The sequence below is a fragment of the Xiphophorus maculatus genome, chromosome 12, assembly GCF_002775205.1.
Source record: "Xiphophorus maculatus strain JP 163 A chromosome 12, X_maculatus-5.0-male, whole genome shotgun sequence".
Classification (NCBI taxonomy): Eukaryota; Metazoa; Chordata; class Actinopteri; order Cyprinodontiformes; family Poeciliidae; genus Xiphophorus; species Xiphophorus maculatus.
The window spans coordinates 22,221,291-22,246,893 of NC_036454.1; the positions used below are offsets into that span (position 1 = coordinate 22,221,291).

A 25,603-nucleotide genomic window follows, 5' to 3' on the forward strand; every position below is an offset into this window, starting at 1 on the left:
AGATCAACATCGAGTTGGAATACACAAGCTGTAGTGAGAAGATCATGAACTAATGTTTGACCACAATGACATAAAGACAATTAGGAGGTTTGAGGTTAAGGTTTTCAAACCTGAGAACATGGTTCCAACCATCGAGCATGGTGATGGTAGCATCATGCTGATGGTTTGTTTAACTCACAGCGGTGCTGGTGCTTCCCACACATTCACTGACATAATAAAGTAGAACCTCCAAATCCTTCAACTATGTCAAACCAACAACTAGATGGAGGAGACATGTTTAGTGCTTAGCTTACTGCTCTAACAGAAACAAAATACCCCAAAAACACATTACTGCTTTTTTCTTTTTTTTTTAAACAATGGTTAAAATTAATTATGGTTAAAATTAACCATGAATTATGGTTAGGTTTATAAAGTGTCTGGCTTAAAAGCCAGGTCCTTGACTGAAAACAAACAGCTTGAATGAGTCTATAGATTCTCTCAAGAAAAGTGGACAGAATTATGTCACATCTCGGTTGATTGTTCTAATATAATACACATCCATGAAAAGGAAATTTAACGGAACCAAATAAAATGCTTTAATGTTATTAATGTAATACAACTTTTTAATATGTAATAAACTAAAATCAGACAAAATGCATTGTGCAGGGCAACACTATTGAGGTAGAAGGCTGCATGGAGTATGCAGTAACAGAGATTTTAAATGGCTATTTCTGAGGACTTGGAGCTAAAACTATTTATAGACACGTAAGTCCTATAACCATTCCAAACGTTACATCTTGGTAGAAACTTTTTTTATACAGGCATCAGCACACAGCAGAAAATAGCAAAAACAAAAAGAATCTCAGGAAGGGCTTTGGATGTTGACCAGAAAAGAGAATCTATTTAGCTTAAATAGAGGGATGCATCACTTACTCTATGCTTAGCGTCCCCAACACTGACTTTTCGCACTTCTTATCCCAATACATTAAGGCAGAATAAAAAAAGCAAAAGATTTAAGGAGATGTTTAAAGAACTTGGACCACCTACTTGGACAAATGTTGGACTTGATTACATGGACATGAAGTACAATTTCAATTGAACATTAAAAAAAGTTAAAAGTCATCTTGTATTCTGGTTTTCCGCAAGGGAAGCCATGTTTGCACTCCAGGGAGTGTGACAAAAAGCTAAAATGCTATTTTTTTCATTACCTGTTTGAATCCACATAAACTCAACTTTAGAAATAGCACCTAACTGTTCTGGTTCTGTACAGATTAATGTTAAAATGAAACATTTCAGCTAAATATTCTGTTTTTTTTTTTTATTTAATCTAAAAATTGGCTGCTGTATCTACCCATTTTATCCCACAGAAACATCTCCACATGTTCCTGATTAATTTGCTATGTCATAAGGGCAGATCTAGAGCTAAGCGTAATTAAACCAGGGGCATGAGATGCTTGTTGCACCGCCACCATTTGACTACCTCTTTAATTGCTTTTCTTTCCTCAATTCCCACCTCACTATCCTGCCCCATTCCATCTATCTATTCAGGGGGGAAATGCCTCCATACAAACATGCAAATGTCAGATTGAATTTGAAATACCGGGAGCACATCTGAGCATGTGGATGCTTGCACACATTTTTAGCTTAACACATTCACTTTTTTTACAAGCAAAAATCTCAGCTGATGATTTTTATACATCCCTTTTAGCACTCGTGGTCCGATATCAGACCGTGAAATGATCCACGTGTATTTCTTTCTGGGTCTCTGCTCCAAAATTTATGGACTGTGAGGTTTGTGTTTTTTTTCCCCAAAGAGCTATTCCCATTTATAGCCTCTCTGTGATTGAGGCTTTCTTTGTCTGGCTGTCTTGGTAGCCACTACAGTGAAGCACCTGACACTTGAGCATGCTGTCACACACACACCCACACACCCACGCCCGCCTGCATACATCTGTAATCCACACTCATTTTAGAAAGAAAGGATAGTTCTGAATTACTTACAAACAAGATTTTGGATTAAAGCTCAAACAAGAAGTTTGCTGAGAAGAAATGCTACAGATGTACCCTCTAGAAAAAGAAAAGATGGGAACAGTTGGGAAATACCAGAATGAAAGAACGGATAACAAAAAACGAGGCTTTGCTGGTTGTTTGCTGTAGAAATTAAATAAAAATGTTTTTACAGTCAGACTTAATGGAAACACAACACAAAAAAACATTATGCTCCCACTGGGGAAAAAGTTCCCCAATGGAAGCATAGATTATATATATATATATATATATATATATATATATATATATATATATATATATATATATATAAGTTGAGATAAAAAAGTTTGTGAGGAGTGCATACACAAAGTGATTGACAGCTAATACTCTCCTACTTGCTTTGATTGGTTGTTTCTGATGAAGCGGCATATTTCTTCAGATGATGGGGCCAAAGGGAAGAGGCAGAGGAGTGAAACTTTACCAGATTATCTGTCTCATACCAAACTGCCACGGCATAGTGATAGTTCTAACCAATATGTAAAAAGTTACAGACTGCAGCTCTAATGTCTGACTTGAACAAGTTTACCCTTTGTATCACTTCTCCAACTGCAATTGAATTGTACCTAAAGAAAAGCAGCTGAAACTAGAATATATTAAATATTTGCACCAAATCACCTGACATCAATTAGCATATTAATTGTTTCGCAACCAGTACAAATTACAATTATAGTCAATCCAAGCAACTATTCACATTTGAATGCATTCCTCTAAAGTGAACCCATTCTAACACAACTGAGAGAGTCTCTGTTAGAGATGTAATCTACTAGGAGCCAAAAAGGAGAAGCAGAGCAAGTAATTCCCATTCATGTTTGCCCTTCAGTGATCTGCCTCTCAATATGTCTTGATGGCCCTCTGCCAAAGTGCTTCTCACTGTTGTGGAGAAGCCAGTTTGAAGCTTCAGTGCATCAGGTTGCATATGGTGGTGAGACGGAGGCTCATGCTCTGTGGTACACCACCTGCTGACAATCGAAAACAACATGCGGCGCACACATCATTACACAGCCTGCTCTCCCCACTTTCTCTGCGTGGTCAGTCTCTGTTCTTCACAATGCTATTTACCTTCTTTTCCATCATTATTTTGAATGATCTTATGTAAATATCAGGCATAGAATTATGATAATGGCGTGTTGGTCCGCCCTTTCACTGCCAACACCCCTCCTCACCACCCCGAATCATTAAGGCATGCACTCCACGAGACCCCTGAAGGCACACAATGTTCCCCGTCACCTACATTAGTAACAGATCCATAGGTTGCGAGATGTGGATCAGAACTGTTTGTCCAGCACATCCCCCATCTCCTGAATATAAGGTACAATTGGTTCCAAAATATTTCTTGTTTCATGGCTGCTGAAAGGGGCCACCACAGGAATATCTTTTCAATAAGAGTCTATATGGCCTGCAATGATGCTTAAATTGGTGCTAAATATCAATGTCGGATCCACATGGACGGTTTCACAGGTTTCATAGAACAACATTGTCCGAAGAATCAAAATGTCTTTACTCCCATATTTTATTGTAATACACAAGTACCCAGCCATCCTTGGGTTGGTTACAATACAAAATTGTGATTCATCAAACTAGGCCATATATATGTAATAATACATATATAATACATGTATATTATATATTTATAATTTATATAAAACTATAAATGCTGTAGAGTATGTATCGTCTTGATTTCAAAAGAAAGCTAGGACTACAAGGAAATAAACATTTTGTGCCATTTCAAAAAACTTCAGTCAAAGTGAAAGTTTTTCAATTATAGGATTCTAAGATTGGTGCTTGTTTACAAATATCTATACTGTACGTCAGTCATGCACCTACTCTACAAATACTAGTTCACTTCTTTTACTTCTTTTGACCTTTTTGACAAACTGAAGATAAGGAAAAAGCCACATAATAGGTCAGAGGTTTTAATACTCTGACCCATAATCACAACTTCTTCTTAAGCCTTAAGACAGATGTTCAGTTTTTACCTTATATAGTAATAAGATAGATTGTTTTCTTTCTATAGGAAAACATTCTTGGAACACCCCTAAGTGCAGCTGCAAAAATGCCTCCAGAAATTACACTTCATGTGTGAACCAGGCAAGACCCACTGAAAATATTCAATAAACAAACCATGAAGATATCCTGTTCACAAAAATCATTTCTTGACAATATTCTTATCTGGTCTGATGATTAAAAAAAAAGAGTGTAGATAAATCAGTTCTCCTTCTAGTTAGTACTGAAAAACAGAACTATATGAAGATATTAAGATCAAAGAAAATCCTTTCATGGATGCTTGCTTTTGCAAGTCATAAAACAACACTTCTGAAGATCTCAGAGATAATTTTAGACCTCATTTTGCAAAAACAGTGAAAGTCCATCATTTATATAACAGCTTTTAAGATGTCAAGTGACAGTCGTCCCTTTAGGGCAGCAGCAGCTCAAGATGGAAGTGTGACTGGTCTTCAAAATGTGGGACACAGAGTGAGAACTGGTTTGACGGGGGTGATGTGGTCAAGTGTATGTCAAGAAATCAGACAGGACGAGACAGAACAGAGTTGACAGCAAGAGTAAAGGAGGGAGAAGTGAATGGAGCAATGAAGGGGGGTTAGAGGGATTCAGAACTGAGTCGGCTTGAGGCAGACAGAGATGGACGGACGGATGGGTGGATGGAAGGACAAAAATAGCCCCTGTGGCCATGCTGTTCACTTTCATTGTCCAGGTTTCTTTCCAATTTACAGTCACACACATATTCACACATTTCACTCATTTCCTTCTCTCTCTCACACACAAATTTGTCTGAAATTATTTACTCTCATGTTACCACTTGTATCCAATTTGCACATGGACATGCACACATCTCTTATTTTATACTAAAACTGATGTGTTTTTCCTCAACACCTCCGCCATCATCCTTCCTCTCAGATCACTTCACTTCCTGTGTCTTTCCAACAGATGGTAGGGTCTTCCAAGCCTTTGCTCTGGGAACAATAACATACTAGCACAGAGGTACTCTTTGATTATATGATACACCGCATTTTATTAGTGTGCACACAGAAACACACATTCACAAACTGCAGCAGCTACAGCTCCACTGGGATCTGTAGCTGCACTATGAGATTTAGAGCTGCTCTTCCCATTTAAAGGGGATAAAAGTTAAATTGATAAATGGTTAAATGTTGGGGGAGGCATGGGCAGAAAAAGAGAGAAACACAGAAATAAAGGCTGAAATGCAAGTTAGCAAAAAGTTGGAGAGGCGAGATACCAAGCATTGCTATCTGAATGAAACAAAGATCATTTTCATTCACTTGACATTCACTATGTATACTGCTCAAAAAAATAAAGGGAACACTTTAAGTGTGAAACACCTGTTTAAGTGTTCCCTTTATTTTTTTGAGCAGTGTATATCACAGCCAGAGAAAATTGCTCGTCATTCTTGAAGAAAATAGTTGTATGTGCTTTGTAGATTGCATAGGAAAAAATACCGTCTGCTGACAGCAGAAAAAAGTGAATCGCTGATTCTGGATTTATAAAAAAAAACTGGTCAGGGAAATCATCCTGACCAGGATGGAAATTATTCCAGTGGAATATTTTTGTAAATAATTTCTGATACTTAAATTATTTAAATTTTCTCTTTTTAAATACAAAATCCAAACCTTATGATTGTAGAAATTTTCAAAAGATGCTTCACATGCAAATAATTGATTTAAAGCAAATGAATTAGCTCTGTTGAGAAGATTCATGTGCATTGCACATTTGAGGTGCGCTAGCTAATTTCTGTTCAACTTGGAGAAGGAAAAACCAGCAACCATAAACGCCTCTTACATTTCTTTCTTCTTTTTTTTAAACAACATGACTTAGTGTAGAAATGCCATTCTGAAGTGGTTCATTTAGTCAGAATCAGATTGCTTTATACTGTTATTGTACAGAAGCACAGCAAAATTCGTTTCAGTACAACCCATCCAAGTCAGTTATAGATTTCACTAATACCTTTAAGGTCTTGACATGGAGTGGTGTTAATAAAATCACATAAAAAACAAAAAAATCCCTTCATTTCATCTTTGTGGCTAAAAAGTAGACTGCTAAAACCTGACGCATTAATAGGTACATATTACTATCATCTGCCAGACTTAGTGATGTTTATTTTGTGAATACAGTGCCAGGGGAAAAAAAGAGCAGAATCAAAACCAAATGTTTGAAGTTAAAAATATAAAGGAAATTGTGTTGCTTGACTAACCCCACTCTAGTGTTACAGACCCTTCATGTTCGTAGGGATTCTTAGTCACACATAAACGGGTCTGCAAATGTGTTGTTTCTGCAAAGGAAGAAGTTTAACATCTCAGTCGTTCTTTGTGGAGGTAATTATTCCTTACTGCAGGTAAATTAGCAGACTTCTGTTAAAGGTTCCATTGCAAAACCAGCAAACCAGTCATGTACATGCACCATAAAATCAGCTCTGAATGCATTTGAATCAGTGTGTACGTGTGTGGCAGCACATATATTTTTGCTTTAGGTTTCCATTGCGTACTGAGTTGATCCACAAATGACAGTACAAGGAAACACGCTGGAGAAGCCGTTCAAAGGAAACTAAAGCTGCCTCCATGTGATTTAAAAAGCTACGACTCACGGCTGACGCTTTGAGTGAGATCACAAACTGACAAAAATTCACAGTTTGAGCTTCAGGGAGGAAAAAAAAAAACACATGCTGTAGTATGTAGAAACAGAAAGAAAAACAGGTGATGAAGATGGTGAAATCCTACATAGAAACAATGGGAAGTAGTGAAAGGCTTTTGCATGTTTTAAAAATAAATTTAAGACATCTACTCAAAGGAAAATTTCTCAAAATAAGGACAGGCAACAAAGTAAGAAACATCCTGTTAATGTGTGACACTTTAAATCAGTTTAGCTAACCCTAACTGCAGATGCCTCAGAGTGCTGATTTGAATTTGCTTTTTAAAAAGATCTACAAATACTACTCTAGATATTGTAATATAGGATAAAAAAAATCATCTAGTTATATGTTGTTGGGGGGTTTCTGCTGAATATGTGGAACTAGACATATGTGAAAGGAATAGTTGAATATTTTGAATCACGTGGAAGAACCAGAACAGGGCTCACATGCCAGCAGTCGGATTAGCTTATCTTAGCCTACAGGCTGGAAGCAGCAGGAAACACCTTATTCTATACATTTGCTTAATACGAACATAAAATGTAAGAATGTTTTACATTAGTTAACCAACCAGAATGATTTATTGGCAAGACGCTGGAAGCACAGATATCCTGGAGAAGTTGAGATTGAAACCTTTTTTTATCCAAAAGCTACATTTATCTTTTAGTTTTTACCTTTATACATAAAATCAATGTCATGATTCAGATTCAGTTCTCAGTATGGACACAATTTGATATAAAAGTATGTATCTAAGTGTTCCAACTAAACTTATATAGAATGATGCTAAATAACTGAGTCTGCTCAGCTAACTTGCTTAAATCAAACACAGCAGTGTTATAAATTCAACTGAAACATTACTACTTTAATTGCATTAAAACTTAGAAAGGGAGCACAAAATAAAGTGACAAAAACACCATAAAATTTCAATATAAAGAAAACATCAGTCACAATTTTCATATTTCTATTCATTATTCCACTTAATGATAAACTAGTCGGCTGTGGTCTATCGCTTAAAATCCAAATATAACCAAATGAAATCTGGAGTTGAAGCATGAAAAAGGTGCTAAAAAGATTACAAAATATAATTTTTTTAAAAGAGGTGTAGATGGCTTATTTTTTACTATCAGCCCTCAGCATTTCCACAATGCTACAGGGGATCTACCAAGCTTTTTATAAGGTACCTAAGAAAATTGTGACAAGATATAAGGTTAGGTGGCCTAGCACCTGGCTGCAGCTTCTGCCACAGCCTGTCTCCTGCATGACACTGATGGTGTTGGATGGAGAAATAAGGAGGAAACACAGACAGATCAAGAAAGTGATACCCCAGAATGAACTCAAGACAGACAGTGAGAAAGAAAACCATGTCCCACTGCTTTCTCTGATCAAAGAACAATGATGAAAGCCTTCCCATGTCAAAAAGTATTACATTCTCTTTCAACACTCTTCCTACACTAAACCCCCCCTTTATTCCTTCTTCATTTGGCTGTCACAGTGCTGTTTCAAGGATTCAACATGACAGTCAGGAGGACAGAGTCAATATCATTTCATAGAAAACCGGCTACACCTTCATTAACTTTATGTTTTGTTTCATTTTGTTAATATTCTTCTTCACAAATCTCAAAACTAACATGTATTGACTCCACAAGAATCCAAACCATGTGCAGGTTGCAATAAAATACAAATATGAAAAGTCTGTTTTGAGTTTATTGAATGCTTTCCATTTTACAAAGGCCAAACTACTGCAGCTGTTTATACAGCACATCAAGCAACTCCAAGCATTTTAGATCATTCAGCAGTAAGAAGAAAACAACAAACAGCATAGAGTAGAAACAAGGGTCAATTCTTTTGGTTTGTTTTTCCTCTACTTGATAAATGGCATCTCTGTCAGGCAGAGTGAGTGGGAAGGATTATTCTGTTGAGTAAAACTGGGTGAAGAGGCAGCTCGTGTTAATGGCTCCACATTAAATCCGCAACTGGCACTGCATTTAAAATGGCTGAAATCACAAGAGGTCATCACTCAGCTTTCATAAACATAGAAAGAGTTCCACACCACAATAACCAAGACCGCATCAATTATTCACAGATATGCCTAGTCTTTCAGATGCTGCTATGTCTGCCCCTTTAAGCCAACAAGTTTGCCTGAGTTTTGAATAGAAATATTGGGGAGCAATAAGTGCACAACTTGAGAACAGTTTGTAGTTTCATGTCTCTGAAACACAGAAAATACCTGCCAACTTTTAGACAAGAATAGATGAATTTATGTTCCCATTTTTCTCTGAAATAAAGTTTGAGAGGGGAAACGGTGTTAATTTTTAAATGTTCACCATTTCCTGTACATAATAAACTCACTCTGGCTATCATCTGAAGCAGGTTTTCAATTTGACCAACACACAAATTTTTATTTTTTTTCTTTATCCCCAAAGGAATTTTCCACATTACACAAGTTTTCTTTCTAATTTATAGTAAATTTCTAATTACCATCCCACGTCTGGCCTCTGGCAGAGGACCCGAACTTGAGATGAAGCCTGCTCAGGGGAATGAGGAGCGGGTAAGAAAGCTGTTTATTTATATGGTATATTTTAGCAAAAAGAAAAAGCGATTTTAAAATATAATAATTTGTATAATTTCAAAACTAAATCTTGAAATTATAGTTATGAGAGAGCATCATTAGGTGTAAAAATTAAAAGCAAAATATAATTTGACAAGCAGGCTCCCTTAATGTTTGTTTCTGCATCCCTCCATGGTGCTGATTTTTTAACCTGGACTAATTTGGCTGCAATTTCCTCCACTGCTGGTCCAAATGTTGTGGCTTTGTGGGTGTGAATTCTGAGTAACAATGTGACCACTGCTTGAAAAGATCGGAAAGCCTCTAATTTTAGTCTATTGTGCACAAGATTTCAATCATTCCCACATCCCTCTCTTACGCCTCTACTTTTCTTTCCATTATCTTAACAGCTTCAACAATGACTTGTAATGATGAGCTAATGGGTCTACATGGCTTTTTTTTATTAATCTATTCATAAGCTTTTTAATCATTGCTAATTACCTCCATGGGAATCCAGTACCTGTATAAAAATCCATGTAATGCATATTCTACATCCGCGATTAACGCAACAGAAGCATGCAGTTTGACACTGATGAATCTCACAATAAGACACCATCAGTGGATTGCCGAACACTAACGTTTTCATGTGAAAAATAAATAAATAAAAAATTGGAAACAATTTCTTGATCACCACATTTTTAAGCAAAATCATAAGAAATGTGGATCAGGTATAATAAAAGTATATGTTAAAAAGGAAATGAAATAGGAAGAAAATAGACATTGAGACTAATAATCTAGAATTTAATATGAAATATGAGCAATATTATATATTAAATATATAAGGGGGAATTCCTTTTTCATCTTTATTATTTCTACCCCAAAGTTCCACCCCTACATTTTATATACTTAAAATAAGAATTGTAATTATTTTTTGTATGGTAGAAAAATCCTTGCATTGTTGAATTTTTACTTTTCTCAGCCCAAAAAAAAAATTAATAAAAAAAATGTTAACCTAACATTTCTAACATGTTCCTTAAATTATGATTAAGTTTAATAATGTCACCAGGTGGGTTTTATTGTTGTTGTCAGAAGCTAAAGTTAGCATATACTCTAAAGCTTCTGACAGATCTGTTTGACTTTAGTTAAAATAAATATGTTTTCACTCCATATGAAGTCCATTATTGTTTGTAGTTTGAATCCTCTTCTAGCCCAAACAGCCAAATATTTGTATTACTATTATTTCAACTTTAAAGTATCATAGAAATACGTGTAATAATATTGCAGTGACAACACTCAACATGTGCAAACAAAAAAGGAAAGAAAAAAAATACATTATAATGTATATGCACATATGTACATGTGCATATGTAGTACATATTTAAAGAAATGCTAGATATTGCTTTAAAAAAGTATGCTTCTAGAAAAATGTGGAAACACTATCTGATTGAAAATGATTAGCCCTTTAATTTACTTTAATGATTAGCCCTTTCCATTGACACATTGTTCTTAGTGTCAATGGAAAAGGATAATGATGTTCTGAATGAAATAGTAGAGAGCATTAGACTATGCCTTTATTCCAAATAAAACAGTTTGTGATGTTTTTTGAAAGAAGCATCCCCCTCTTTGTCAGGTCACTTATGTTTACATGTTGCCGCTCTGCTTTTGTTTTGTGCTGGTTGTCACAGCAAGATATTCTAACTCTTTGTTTACCCTAGTTTATTTCTTCTTTTGTTTCCAAATCATTTTTCATCCCCGTGTGAGTTCCTGGTAAACGGATATAATTTATCCAGGGCAAAATATTTTGATGACTTTGCACATGCTACAGTAAAAATAATTTCTGGTACACCAAAAGCACCCTGGAGAAATATGGAGAGTGTAAGGACACCTAAAAGATCTTTATGAAGTGAATGACCACTGTATCATCACTGACAGAGATCAATCTAAATGTGTTATCACTAACAAAATAATAACAAATAAATTACTTTAGCAACTGGCTATCTTAAATAGCAGCAAATAATGGTGACATTTTTTTATTTTGAGCACAGCTGAGATTAGTACCAGTCCTTTCATCTGACTCTATAAATGCTCTATAGAAAAAAAAATGTTTTCCTATAGAGCATTTTTCTTTTTCATATATTTGCACTTTAATGTTCACACTAGAAGGACTATATGCAAATTGTTGCCAGTAGAAATATTACTGTGTTTACAGTGCTGTGAATAAATTATGTGAACTGTTGGTGGTGAATTACTTCAAAGGTTAGTTTCTCTCTCTTGTTGCGTCTGAGCATGAAAGAAACATGAAGTGGCAAAAAGCGGCACAAATGCTCAAAAGGAAACAAATTGCAAGCACGGCTATTTTCATGCACATCCAACCAAATCATCGATCCATCCATCCATCCATTTTCAGCTTAATCAAAGATCGAGCCCAGAGGCAGCAGAGAGGCCAGCCTTCCTTCTCCCCAGCCAATTGGGCTAGCTTCTCTGGGGGAATCCCAAAGCTACTCAGGTCAGCGTGAAAGATGATCCCTCCAGGTTTTCCTGGGTCTTCCCCTGGTTGCCTCCCGGTGCCACATGCACACATAAATTTACAGTACAAGTTCTCTGAACATCATCTGCACTCCTTTTCTGTGCAGGACTTGAAGCAGGATTCATGACATATGGTGCGCATACATAATTAAACAATTTCCAATCACTTGCAATATGTTTTCTTCTCATCACAACTAATAAGACAAAGGTCAGTGTTCAGAGTTGATAACTTCATTGCTGTGACAAAGCCCACCTGCAAGTGGGAGTTGTTTGCAGATGGATGTGATTTGTGCTTATGCAACATTTGTCTACCTATATAGATTTTAGAAACCTTAACAGCAAAATCTTTTCAACCTGCCATGTCTTTTAGCATCAGTTTTCATTAATTATTTAACAACTGACTTTTAGATACAGAGCAGTTTCTTCAATTAAGAACAAATATATTAGTACAAAATATCCATAAAGACATGCTGACCTTTAGTTTCCAGCTAGTTCCTTTTTTAAGGAAAATCTAAAAATCCTCTGAAAGACATCTGCACAAAACACTGTCATAAAACAGCTTGATGCACTTCTGATGTTATGTTGAACTGTGCAAAACAGGAAATACAGTCATTGTGAGGACGAATAAAGAAATTACATTTTAATTGGCAGCTTATGTTCTCGTTTTGGCTCATTAGAGAGATAATGTTTTAATTGAAATCGCACAAATGGCGCATTTGCTTTATAATTTAGACATACACAATATACTCAGACATAGCCTGCAATAATGAGGACATTTCCTGTGGAGAGAAAAAGAGGAAGGGGAAATCGCTCACTTAAACATAAAATATATGTGGCAAAACATAGCTAAATAGTGAATATTTAATCAACATTTGTGTGCAGTTTATATCTAAAGATTTTGTAAATAACACCTTGTTATTTAGACAATATATAAGGAGGACTGATTTCTAAAACAAATTTATTTCACTCAGTTCAGAAAGTGAAACCCATTTTTGCGTAGATTTTTTTAACATACATTTTAGTTTTAAAGTAAGTTTTTAATTCAGAAATTTTGACTCAATGCAAGTAAGTTTAGTACCTGTTTAAAGATAATTTTCAAAATCTAACTTTATTCTGACAAATGAGTCTCACTGAAACTTCTAACTTATTTAATATGACTGTACCTGCACTTGGTAGTTGATTGTGTTTCCTTTTGCAAAATTACTCCATTACTGTTTGCTGAGGAGACGAGAAAAGTCATGTTTTATTTATGGCCTTTAGCACATCTCCGTTGTGTGGTCTGGTTTCTCTCGTCTTCCTATTAACAAAACTTCATAATTTCCCTATGGTGTTTTGTCAGACTTGTTTGCACATTGACACGATAGTCATTAAAGCACGTATTGGTACCATGAGCAAAAATCGCAGGGCAAATGAGGTCATTACCTTGTCATTCTCTACACGATGTACTAACCTTTTGTTTAGAGGCAACTTGTAATGAAAAAGAAAACTGATAGTTAATCAAAGGACAATGAGAAAGCATCATTTTAGGATACAGACAGGGATGCACCATGGAGTTTGAGACCTATATAAACTGATCCATGAACAACACCTTCCCCATCAGAACCGTGATATTCTCCCGCAATAAATAACCTTAAACAATAATGAGCTAGACAAACAGCTTATCAAAAGAAAAAAGCCTCCAATGAGGAAAACCTTTTTGTATTGATATCTATATGTAAGCAAGTCAAAATAAAACTGAAGAGCAATCTCAAACAAAACAATAAAATAGATGTATCAGATCCCTGGGTGTCTGGACAGAACCAAGGAATTGAACACATTTTTAAATTGGTTTAACTCAGCAAGAAGTTCGATTCCTGCTCTACAGCCCTGGAGCCAATCAAACATCTAAACCTCAAAGCAGGCAGCACTGTGAGGTTTGAAGTATTTGAGTTCTCTGAAGCAATTAGCACAATTCAGCATTATCTACTAATTCAGAAGATCCAGAAGACACATATGGCTGCCTTATCAATCTGGATTTACAAATACTGGACAAACAACCATTTTTGAGACTGAGGGATTATGTGTGTGACCAGGGGGTCAGCAGTGCAGGAGTTCCACAGAGAACCGTGCCCTTACCATTACTTTTCACTCTTCAGTACATCTCAGACTTCCAGTGTGATGGACAATCCTGGGAATTGTCTGCTCCAAATTGTCTGACATAATAGGGTCTTAAACCAGATGATTTTTCAGAGCTGATGTCATATAGATGCTAACAGATGCTTCCTTCTAAAAGAAATCTCTGAATGCAATGACGTGTTAGAAACATGGATAGTTTGAGTTCCAGCGACATTAATTTCCTTTCGGGAATGTACACTTATGGTATAATGTAATATGTATGTGTTTGAAAAAATCGTGAGTTTCGAGTTTTCACTGGCCAAAAGTTACAATCATTGAACTTAAGATACACAAATACTTGCAATAAAACACTCTTTCACTTTTTAAAATGAATTTCTGAAAGAAGTCAACTTTCCACATAGTGCTGTAATCTACTGAAATGCACCTGATTAAACACACAAGATGTAAGAAAGGGCTTTTTTTCCCTTCTGAGTATGAGAGTCGTGAACCAACAGAAAATGCAATCAGTTAATCAAAGCTTGGAAATTAGAAGAATCCCAGCTGTCCTAATTTGCATGACTTGAGTTTTTTCTTTCTTTCTTTTTTTTTACCAAAAGAAATCTAATTCAGAGTCTCAAGAAGGAGCCTGACATCTATCTAAACCACTCCATTAAATAACAAATAATGTTTTTATTGTGGACAAGACACCTTAGAGAAAGCAGCAGTTTTGATGTCATGCTGGCACTCTGGAAGCTGTTTGAGATGGATGCCCAAAGGAAATAAGCAATTCTTCAAATGTGTTAGTGTTACTCTGCCGTTGTTTTGCTGTATCTAGGTCCCTTACTGTACTGTTACTGTAAATACAAAAATATTTAGTGCCATCTATGGGTGAAAACATGTATGTTCCTTCTTAATGTATTTAATTTAGGATATTCTGTAAAGATCATATATTTTATATGAGGAGTTAAGTGCTCCCATAAAAGCTAAATTGCATAAAATAAAGCAAAGATCTGCAACGGAGAAACTTTTAACATGATGATGAAATTATTTTTAGCAGTGATGAAAATATATTCAGAGTCTAACAACAGATTCCACCCCCTGTGTGTCTCGAACATGACAGAAAGTTATTTGTGCTTTATGTTAATAGACAGCAGGCAAAGAGATACAAGGTACTAAAATAAGTAAGATGCCAGAAGGATGATGAAAGACACAATGAGACAGACATCACAAAGCAAAGATGCAAGAGAGGGAAAAAAGAGAACTTAAAATAGTTTACAAAGAGAACAAAAGCACATATTTTAATTCTAAGCTTCATTTTTGTGGCTCTAGAATTGCAGGGTAGAACGACACTGATTGAACCTTTGAACAAAAAAAAAGCACAATAAATTCAGATGATGTCATTCTGAAACTACAAAAACTTGACCGAGGTGAAGTAAAGGAAGGTTTTAGACGGGAGGATGAAATAAGATTTCCAGTTTTGTTTCTCAGTCTAAAGTTGGTGTACACAAAATTCAAAGCTTAACTTAGTACTGGGTTTAGACTGAGCTGCTTCCAGCTCCAAATTATTTCAAGAAGAAGCCAAATGTATAAAGACTAAAGTTGTTCAACGTTGTTAAGTTAGTTATTAATAATTGAATAAAAGAACATATGGTACATTGATAGGTCTAGCAATAGTTGAGATAATTCCTATTCTAGGTTTCATTACTCTGGCTTTCAGCATACTAAAGTATTTTAAAATGTCAAATACATCAGAAACCAGAAATGCACACTGTGTAAAAATGCAACATTTTTCTCACAGTCTGGCAATGTATCACAAAGATACTTTTCTTCTTTTAAGAATTCTTCACCTATTTACAAGCTTCTCACAGAAGCTTGATGGGATTTTCACCCATTCCTTGTGAAAGAACTGACGTAACGGAGGCCGCCTTTCTCCCACACACTTTTTCAGCTCTGCCCACAAATTTTCCATAAGGCTGAGATCACGATTTTGTTATGGTCACTCTAAAGCACTGAATTTGCTGTACCTGAAGAAATTTGCAACTAATTGGGCAGTCTGCCTTAAGTTATTCTGCATTGCTAGGACTCATGTATGGCCCTCCCCTTAATCCACAGAGGCAATTTGGACCCCGCTTACATTTGAGGTTACAATATTTGTACAACAGTGAGTAGAGCACAGGGGTACACAAAACCACCGTAAGCTGCCATGTCAACTGGCTCTGCAGGACCACATTACAGACGCACATACTTATTGTCAGGCAGGTGCACTGATGCAAGCATAGACAATCTGCAAGACAATTTTTCCTGTGGGGAGATGACAGGAAAAAAAAACACAGAGCCACACACCAGTCTAACTCTGCATTTGGCAGGAGGTGGGAGGTAAGAGGTCAGAGTATGGGGGAAAAAATGTGTGCCAGGCAGAAATTTCCAACAATAATGGCACAATGTTAGGTTAATTTCTGTCTGACAGTCTAATATATCTCTGGGGAAATTCCAACACTGTACAGAGTGATGACCAACATTCCTTCTTATTCATCAGACAAACTCAGGCAAACCTTAACTCTATCAGCAATATTCTATAATTATAAATGTATCCATTTTGTAAAATATTTTGAAACTAGTTCATGGAACAGTTTAGGAAGAAATTTCTAAACTTGTGACAATGACAATAAAGATCTATCTATCTATCTATCTATCTATCTATCTATCTATCTATCTATCTATCTATCTATCTATCTATCTATCTATCTATCTATCTAATAACCCGTCGTATAAGCAAGATAATTCATAGAGCTGTTTTTAAATTATCTTTGGAAATAGAAAAACAATACAACAAGAACAACCATGTTACCACTGCAGAGTTTTAAAAAAATCATCTCTAAATGTACAAACAACATTCCACTCCAGTATCTGCAGAACTCCAAGACAAGCAAAATCATTGTACTTAGTAGCAATTGGGTCATCACCAAAACCAAACAGCAAAGAGAAAGACAAGATGCATGAAATAGACAAGATGCATGAAAGCAGTAAAAAATAACAAAAATGAATTATGTTAGAAAATTAATATCCACCCATTTTCTTTTCTTTGTTAACCCACTGTACCCCGGCGTTAACTTCCTCATCTCTTGAGATGTTGCCCCAATGTTTGGTTTTTTCTTACTGCCATCTACTTTTTGAAGTGCACCAGTCCCTCCTGGAGCAAAATGCTCCACAACATGACACTACCATCCCTGTACTTCCCAGGTAGATCAGTTTCTCTAGCATTCTCCCTTTTACCACAAACTTCATGTTTAGTTTCAGCAGATCACAGGAGATGTTACTAAACAAATTAAGGTATTTGACTTGTGTAAATCTCCAAACTGACTTTTTATGTTGCTCTTGAAGTGATTGCTTCTTCATTTTAGTCACTCAAGAGCATTGGTACTCTCTTACCAGCTTCTGCCAGAATCTTCACAACGAGTTTTGCTTTCACCATCATCTCTGGGACACAGAATAAGCTTCCTTCCTTAATAGTGTGATGGCTGGGAATTCCCTCTGTGTTTATACTTGAGTGTATACTGCTTAACGGGGCGAACATGGCAGCTTCGGGGATCTGGAAATTGTACTCAAGAGTCAGACAGACTTATGGAGGTCTACAATTCTCCCTTAAATATCTTGACCAATATTTTTTGGTTTTTCAGTGATGTCACACAGGGAAGCACTGTGTTTAATGAGTTACATTAAAATACATCCACAGGTTTGCAGAACTCAAATGGAAAAAAACGTGTTGACATTTAAGCCATCAAATGCCTCCAAAGCTATGACATAATCTTCTGGGCTTTCCTGATTTGTTTAAAGGCACAGTATTATTAGTGTATTTAAAGCTCTCAATGAAGTAATACAGCTATTCAATACAGAACAATTATATGATGAGAAAAAAAATAGATAAATTAATCATTTCTTACTCTAGTATGACTTTTTTCTATGGCTGTAGTAGACATCACTCTTTTCAGTGTAAATTGACCAAATTAGATGATGATAAAGTAAAATGTGTTAAGAACATGAACCTCATGTTAAGCTCTGCAGCATGTGTTGCCATCCACACTCCCCCCACACAGACTGTGCAGATTCAATCAAGGTTTTACAGCGACACTCATTTAACCACGGCATACAAATGCAAATGCACGACACATGAGTCGAGGCACTCTGGTTGTGTGGTTCAACATCACAGCAAAACTGCTCTATGAGGTACTTTGATGGAACCAGATCAAAGGAGAGTGAAGAAGAGGTATTCAGAACCTCCAACAATAGCCCTCTGAACAGAGCGCCTGTAACTGGCTTATAAAATCACAAGAGTGCACAAAGATGAGGTTTTAGGATACAAATGCCTGTAAGTGAGCTGTATAAAAGGACTGTGGATTTATAGAAGTGACAAAACATTCAAATATCAAATGATGCTCTAGTTCCCATGATGCATGTCTACTCAGGCGATGTGAAAATAGACTTCCGACTAAACCTTTGCAACTCAAAATTAGCAGACAAAGCTGTCATTATCCTATTAGCATTATTATGTGATGAGTGATTCATCATATGAGATCTGGAATTGGATTCAAAACGTCCAAGTCTTTCTGTTCTCCAGTGGAGCATTTTCTTCTAAGATATTCCTGCAAATTCCTCTTTTTAGCTCTCATATCTTGAATTACTCTAATCACAAATCAGCAGTTTACAGCCTCTGCACTTTTGTTAGTTTTGTAAATAAACTTTTGAAATTGACCCTGCGATGTCCTTGCATCTTCCCCCCCCACTTTCTTTATGTCATTTTTTCTTCTTCAACACTTTCCTCACCCCTCTCTCTCATATTTGTCCCACTCTCTCTGAACCTCTCTAGCATTGTGCTCCCGCTTTTCCCTGACTCCATTTTTATCCGCCACTCTTTGCACATCCCCACTCCTCCAGCCCTTTGAGCTCCCCTCTGAGAGCGTTACGCTGGCAGCTTTGCCCCACTTTTTCTTATTTTCAACTGAAAAATACCCACTGCCCTCCCTTTAATGAAAGCCATGCATTCACCGATGTAAAGCACAATAAATAATTTTCTTCTGTAAGAAAATTCTTCAGTGTTCACACTAAAGAATGTTAACAGCTGTCTTCCTTTGGAGAGGAGCAGAAAAGCAGGAGAACTGCCTGACATATTTTTTCCCATCTCCCTGGGCATCTATTTTTTAGCTCATTTGCACTCTCTGCTCTCTTGTGATTTTTATGTCTTTTTTTTTTACCTTTAGCAGGCGCACAGATGGCAGGAAGGCTGCATGGCACAGTTTCCTGATGGTCCAGTTAAGTGGTCTTGGTGCGTCCAGCTGGTTCATGGTGTCCACTCTTCACGCTGCAGCCACTGGTGCCCGGCAGCTTTCCCCGGCACCAGGATTAGTTCTGCCCCTCGAGGGGGGCAAAAATGGGACAGGGTCTCCAACTCCAACTGCCGAAAAACGTGCAAGTCCCAGGGCATGACCCTCGACATGCAACCATCAGCCGCCACCACCTTGAAGCCTCGACTCCTCCAAGCCAGTAAACCTCTCACCCCTCTCCTCCTCCTCCTGTCCTCCCCTGTTCTCCAGCTCCCACAGATCCAAGGAATCCAAGGCAAGGCAAACCTGGCGCACCAAGAGCAGCTAAATCCTCCTCTGCAAGAAGCCGGAGTGTGCTCAGCCCTGGCGCGAAAAGATCCCCAGAGCGTACAGCCTTTCTCCAAACGGCAAAGCAAAGCACAGCAATGCCCAGCAGAGATGCAAGCCTGTGGTGTGACAGAGATGCAGGTAGAGAAAGAGAAAGTGAGGAAGAGAAGGAGATGTGGAGAGAGGAGATGTGAGCAGTGCGGTAAAGCACGGAGGGGAGAGGAAGAAGGATCGTAGCGCAGAGCGCATAAGCAGAGGAGACTTAGATTTGAGACTGCATGCACACTCCTATCTCCAAGATGAAAACAGAGAGAATGGAAAAGAGAGAGAGAGAGATGGAGAGAGAGTGAAGAAAAAAAAAGAGATGGAATAATGATATCAAGCAAAACTGATGAACCAGCTGAAAATATGGAGAGCGGAGAGAATGATTGTTTCTGTACATGGAAAAAGGAGGAGTGATGGAGAGATACAGTGGTAGGAGGGCTGATGGAGAGAATGGCAAGAGAAGGAAGAGATGTGATGAGGCACCATGTGGAAATGGGTTGCAGCAGAGCCGAAGCTCTGTCTTAAAGAGTGCCTTCAGATGGAGGCTGAAGATGGAAGCACATGAAACAAGTTGGTGCGGCAGCAACAGAGAGGAGTGCGACCTACTTAGAAATCCACACGTGAGACATCATAATTATGCAGGAAATTCTCCAAAGTGGTTTAGAAACCTCTGACAGGACTGATGCTGCGACTGTCACTGTGGATAAAATCTTCTTCGTTGCCCTCAAGCATCTCTCTTTCGCCTTCGCTCATTTGCTGAAATTTATTGCACCAATTGACTCTTGCTTTCTTCCTGTGCACCGGTTGACACTTGTTTTTCAGCCTCTTTTGACAAAAGTGGGGTGGAAAAAAAGCTGGGTTTTTTTTCAGATGAAATAACCAGAAGAAAAAACAATTTCTCCAGGCGAGTTTGTCTTTAAGAAATAGCCTAAGCTGATAACATCTACTGTAAAAGACAAATAAATTTAAAAAAAATGATGGTAATAGTAACTATTCCAGGCATCACCTGCCATAGTATGGCCTTTTACGCTCCCTAATTGTCTGTGTCTATAAGGACATGACACGTAGCAATCAATCACAGCTGTTCTTTATTTCATCGGCTTTAAATCATGAAATCAACTCATGATGCATTAAACTAAGAAGTCCAACCATTTTCACTCATCAACTGACAGCATTTTTTTTGAGTTTAGTAAAACCAGATGACGTTTAGGGAAATATGATTTGGTGCATAATTGTGGTTAGTTTTTTAAACTCCAACATTTTTGGGTTGCATTCAAAACTGCTACTTCTATCAAAAAGCACGAGGCATATTTATTTCTATTTTATATGTAGAAAAGAACAACTGGTTAAAAAAAAGAACAAAAAATCCCTTGTTTATCTTACAAAGATACACTAAAATAGTATAATCAGATTTTTGGAAACTCATAAACAGACTATTAATCCTCGGTTAAGTGAAAAGAAAAAAAGTTACCGTTATGTTTCAAACCAAGTGATTAGTATCAGAGGTGGTTTCAACCTTTTCATCCGCCATCCAACTTATTTAAAGGGAATACACAGGAATATACAGGTGGGCACATGTCATACCGGGAGGAGGCCCCAGGAAAGACCCAGGACACGCTGGAGGGACTATGTCTCTCGGCTGGCCTGGGAACGCCTCGGTATTCCCCCGGAAGAGCTGGAAGAAGTGGCCGGGGAGAGGGAAGTCTGGGCCTCCCTTCTGAAGCTGCTACCCCCGCGACCCGACCCCGGATAAGCGGAAGAAGATGGATGGATGGATGGATACAGGAAGTATTGCAAGGCAGTTTAGTTCTGTTCAATGCAACACACTGGTAAGAGACCAAAGAGACTACAGGGAGAGATGTGTAGGCATATCTACGTTGAAGATAAAGGCTACAAGATAAAGATTCATCTAGAAATCTTGTGTTTAAATGGAATAAGATGAAAAACCAGTAATGCGATTAGCTCTTTGAAAGGAGACTGTTTTCTATGACATGTCAAGACGATTCAAGGTGAGAAACAGAGAGAGAGACTGAGATTTTCCTGCAGATCACAGAAAGGTTGAGTAGAGCACAGCTTCTCACTTTGGGCCTCTTCCTTGTGATTCTATTGCCATCTGCAGAAATGCAGTACGTGCTGCTCAATGTGATAATGGTGGAGAAAGAGCTTGTCGTTCCAGGAAAACTGTTTATCCGCCATCATCGGTGGCCAATCTAACTAGTTTGCACATTCACTGCAGGCTCTGGGATGGGGAACCAGCTGTAGCCTAGCAGCTAGCAAGGGGAATGGAGAGAGCAGCGTGTACACAAGAGTGATTGATAGCGCTAAGACCCTCCTGCTGGCTCTGATTATACATCAGCTGTGAATTTCTGTAGATGGCTGTAGGACCATGGGGAGAAGAAAGAGGACCTAGACTTTTTTTAACTACATAGTGACAGTTTCAACAAATATGTAAAAAACATATTGTTTATCAACGTTACATACTGCAACTTCCAAGGTATTATGAAAAATATTAGAAAGGCCAAGGTCTATATCAGCAGATCTAAGCTTTACAAAAATAAGATAACAGGAATCAGCCACAATACCCTACTCATTGCATCTCTATTGACCTCTTTCCTGTGACAAAAATAGCTAATTGTAAATAAAGGTATAAGGTTCATTAACAACCTTCAAAGCGAACAACGTGAGAGAAAATACAAACTCAAGTTGATCAGATAGACAAGTGGTAGAAAAAGAGCAAAATAAACTATTCAAGATGGTCTCCAAGGTCAAGATGGACCATTTTCTGATTACAACATCCGTTTTATTCTGAACCTCAAGAGGTTCTATATAAGAAAACCTATTAGGGTTTCACTGTTGACAGAAAACACAAAAAAGCAAGACTCATTTACTAAGATGAGAGCGGGCAATCAGCCATGTTATTAAAATTGGACAAGTGAGACAAAACTGGAGATTTCACTTTGAGACCTTTGACATAAGCTTTATGTTTACAAAAGGAAAAATTAAGCTTTCAATTAAAAATCCACAACACCTACTGTGGGCTGAGTGGGATTGGTTTTGTTCTGGGGCTGCTTTGCTGCATCTGGCACAGAAAACCTTGAAATTACACAGAGCACAATGAAGTTTCAAAACCACCAGGGCATCCTGGAGAGAAACACACTACTCACTGTCAGAGAGCTCAGCCTGTGCTGCAGGTCAAGGGTAGAAAAGGAAAATAAACTGAAACCACTCAAGAATGGCTGAGAATTAAACCTGGAAAATTCACATCCTCTCTGCGAGTCCAGATCCCAATAAAATTGGACATCTGTGAAAAGATCTGAAAATTACAGTGTGGAGATGCTACCCTTAAAATGCCAGGCAGTTTGCTTAGAAATACTGGCTCAACTTACCTGTTGTCAAGTTCTGACATAGAGAAGTACAGAAATTACTTGCTAGCAGTTATTGTTCCCAAATGGTGCAGCCACAAAATATTAAATTATTTTATTTTTAGTTAATTATGTGAAGATTTAACTAACTCAATGATCAAAACCAAAGCCTGATTTGTCTTAAACAATTACATTTGAATTAATTCAGCTGATTTTGTTAGGTTATTTTTTTGTTTGTTTTTTAAGAAGGCTGTTATAGTGTCTGCATTTGTACAAAGTGATTTGTAATACAACATTCAGCTTGATGCTGATAACAAAATGTGTTTTTGTTAATGTACATATACTCCTTAATTATTTGGCAGAAAATTCAGTTTCATTTTGACATTTTTGAGCATTTAACAAGGCTATTGTTCTGTCAGACATGGCCTCCTTTGCAAAGTGAATCAAATCTGAGGACGGTAATGTTTGACTGCAATGCAGTTTTTGACTGCAAACAAGGAAAATGGACAAGCTATTTTGGCTTTATCTCAGCTGCATTTCTTTTTTGAGTTACACGTTTCAAGAGAAGTGTGATCTTTGTGACAAATTTGACATGTTTTCTTCATCTGAGAAAGCATTGACTGTCTTGTAAAATCAGAAAATTAAAAGCTCTGAAATTTCACAATGGGTTGATGACAATAGCATCTTAAACTGCTTTTGTTACACATACCATAACTCAATCAAGACATGAAGTCTGCAAAGACAAATGTTAGCAGTGTTACTGGAAAAAAATTAATCTAATTTATTACTTCTCTCTTGAGCACGTCATTATGTCACAGTATGACTGGATTCAAAAAACATAGGATTTTTTCTTCTAAAGTATGCATATGCAATGCTAAACTTCAGGGTATTCAGAATTTTAAAAAGGCCTTTTCTTTTCATGATTTTTAAAGTGAACAACATCCCAATCTATTAGTGTATGCCCCAATTCCTCCTTTGAGTCACCATCCTGTGTTTAATCCTTGTTTTGAACCAACAGTTAATCACTGACATTAACAGCATCCACATCACCAACCATGCAGTCATTCCTAGTCTCTCAGCCGTCCGTCAGATCAGACACGGAGTGAATTTATGGACATAAAGAATAAAAACAAAAATAATGCCAGTCCAACTTCCCTACCCCTAACCCTCCAAGTCACACCTGTCCATTTTACTCTATTAAGTGGTTGCGCAAACGCAGCTCACTGAATCACTCTGCACTGCCCACATCTTGACCCTAGATGGCAGCCTTCAAATGCACATTATTCTCATCCATTTCCCAGCAACAGATTTCAACAGAAATAAAAAACATGAGAAAAGCTGAAACATTAATGAACAAGAAGCTGTTCTTAATCAAAACGAAATGGAGGATTCTGCCGTTTTTTTTATTTCAAAGGTATAAAAATATTTAACACAGTAAGTCGGGTCAACGTCATCTCCCTGATAAAAAGCTTAGTATAAATCATCAACAAAAGAGGGCATCTGTTTAACACGTGCACACAACACAGATGGTTTCTCATTTCTTCTCTCCTCTTGCTTTTCAAGGCTGCACCAATTATCACAATGTTAAAAGCTACTCGTGTCTTGGCACAGAACAAGACTTGACAAGATGAGATTTGATTTTCACACATTCATGTCTCCCACTGGGTTCTGTAAAGTGGAAGATGAAGAAATTGATTTACAATAAATTTACTGTAGAGCTTTCGGACAGAGCTTGCATAACGTATAAAAATCTAAACTTTACAATAAACTAAAAATGGTTTGTTATCACAACCAAAATGGATTGAGCAGGTCTCAGAAATTGTTCATGATAAAACCAGCTGGGACCTACAGATGATGTGTAGAAGTATTTAACCACACATGATTCATCTGCTCTACATGTCCTACTAAAGTTGACCCAGTGATATGGAAAAAATGTAAAATCTCAGTACACTGAAAGCAGAGCAAAAAAATTTGTATCACAAGAAAATTGCAATGTGAACTAAAACTGGTCCGTCAGACAAAACACATGCAAAGCTCATACTACAGACAATGGTCTGCTGGAGAGTTGACCCAAGCAGATTCACAAACCGCCCTCACTGGTGATACTATTTGTAACTCTGTGTCATATCAGTCACATCAGTAGAATAAGAGATGCTCAAATTATGGTTTGGATCAGTGTGCATCAGAGTAAATCAGAGTGTAGTTTTGATAAAGAATTTCTTTCTGCACTTTTTCTTGATTGACTTGCCCGTATGGTTTGATTCATGGAAGTTATTAATAAAATTAGCCTCTCAAAAAATGCTACAGTTGAAATGTAAGTCAGAAGGTTTTAAATAGAGAATGATGGATAAGATTTTATTTGAAAAAAAAAAAACATAGGGGGCATGGTGTCATTGGTGACACTTCTTGATATTTATTCATTATTTCTAGTGGGAGTTTCTTTTTTTTTTTTTTAACAAAAGCAAAGTCTTTTATTGATGTGATTCAGAGTTGTATATACATGACAAATTCAATAAATCAACATTTCTGTATGGAAAGGGCAAAGCATGACAAGGTAAGAAACCTGGCTGTATCTGGAGTATCTCCGCTAGCTGACCCTGGGCCGAGTCTGTAGGAGTCGCGTGGGAGAAGTTCTCTGACATGAAAAGGTTTTGCCTTTTGTCAGGTTCAGCATCTATCCGAGTAATGATGACAGTGCGGT

General features: G+C 37.2%; 1 protein-coding gene across 17 annotated transcripts in view; it reads right to left on the reverse strand.

Annotated features, from left to right (window-relative positions):
- Positions 1-25,603, reverse strand: part of LOC102220179 (transient receptor potential cation channel subfamily M member 3-like) — a 145,269-nt gene that overhangs the window by 100,368 nt on the left and 19,298 nt on the right. For 5 of the 17 annotated variants that reach the window (XM_023343981.1, XM_023343977.1, XM_023343983.1 and 2 more), the window contains exon 1: positions 19,100-20,043. The exons of 11 other annotated variants lie outside the window; for them this stretch is intronic. In XM_023343981.1, the coding sequence (XP_023199749.1) occupies positions 19,100-19,189 (90 nt within the window). In that variant the 5' untranslated portion in view covers positions 19,190-20,043. Of the gene's footprint in view, positions 1-19,099; positions 20,044-25,603 lie in introns of those variants that run through there. One more of the 17 variants, XM_023343984.1, reaches the window with a different exon arrangement.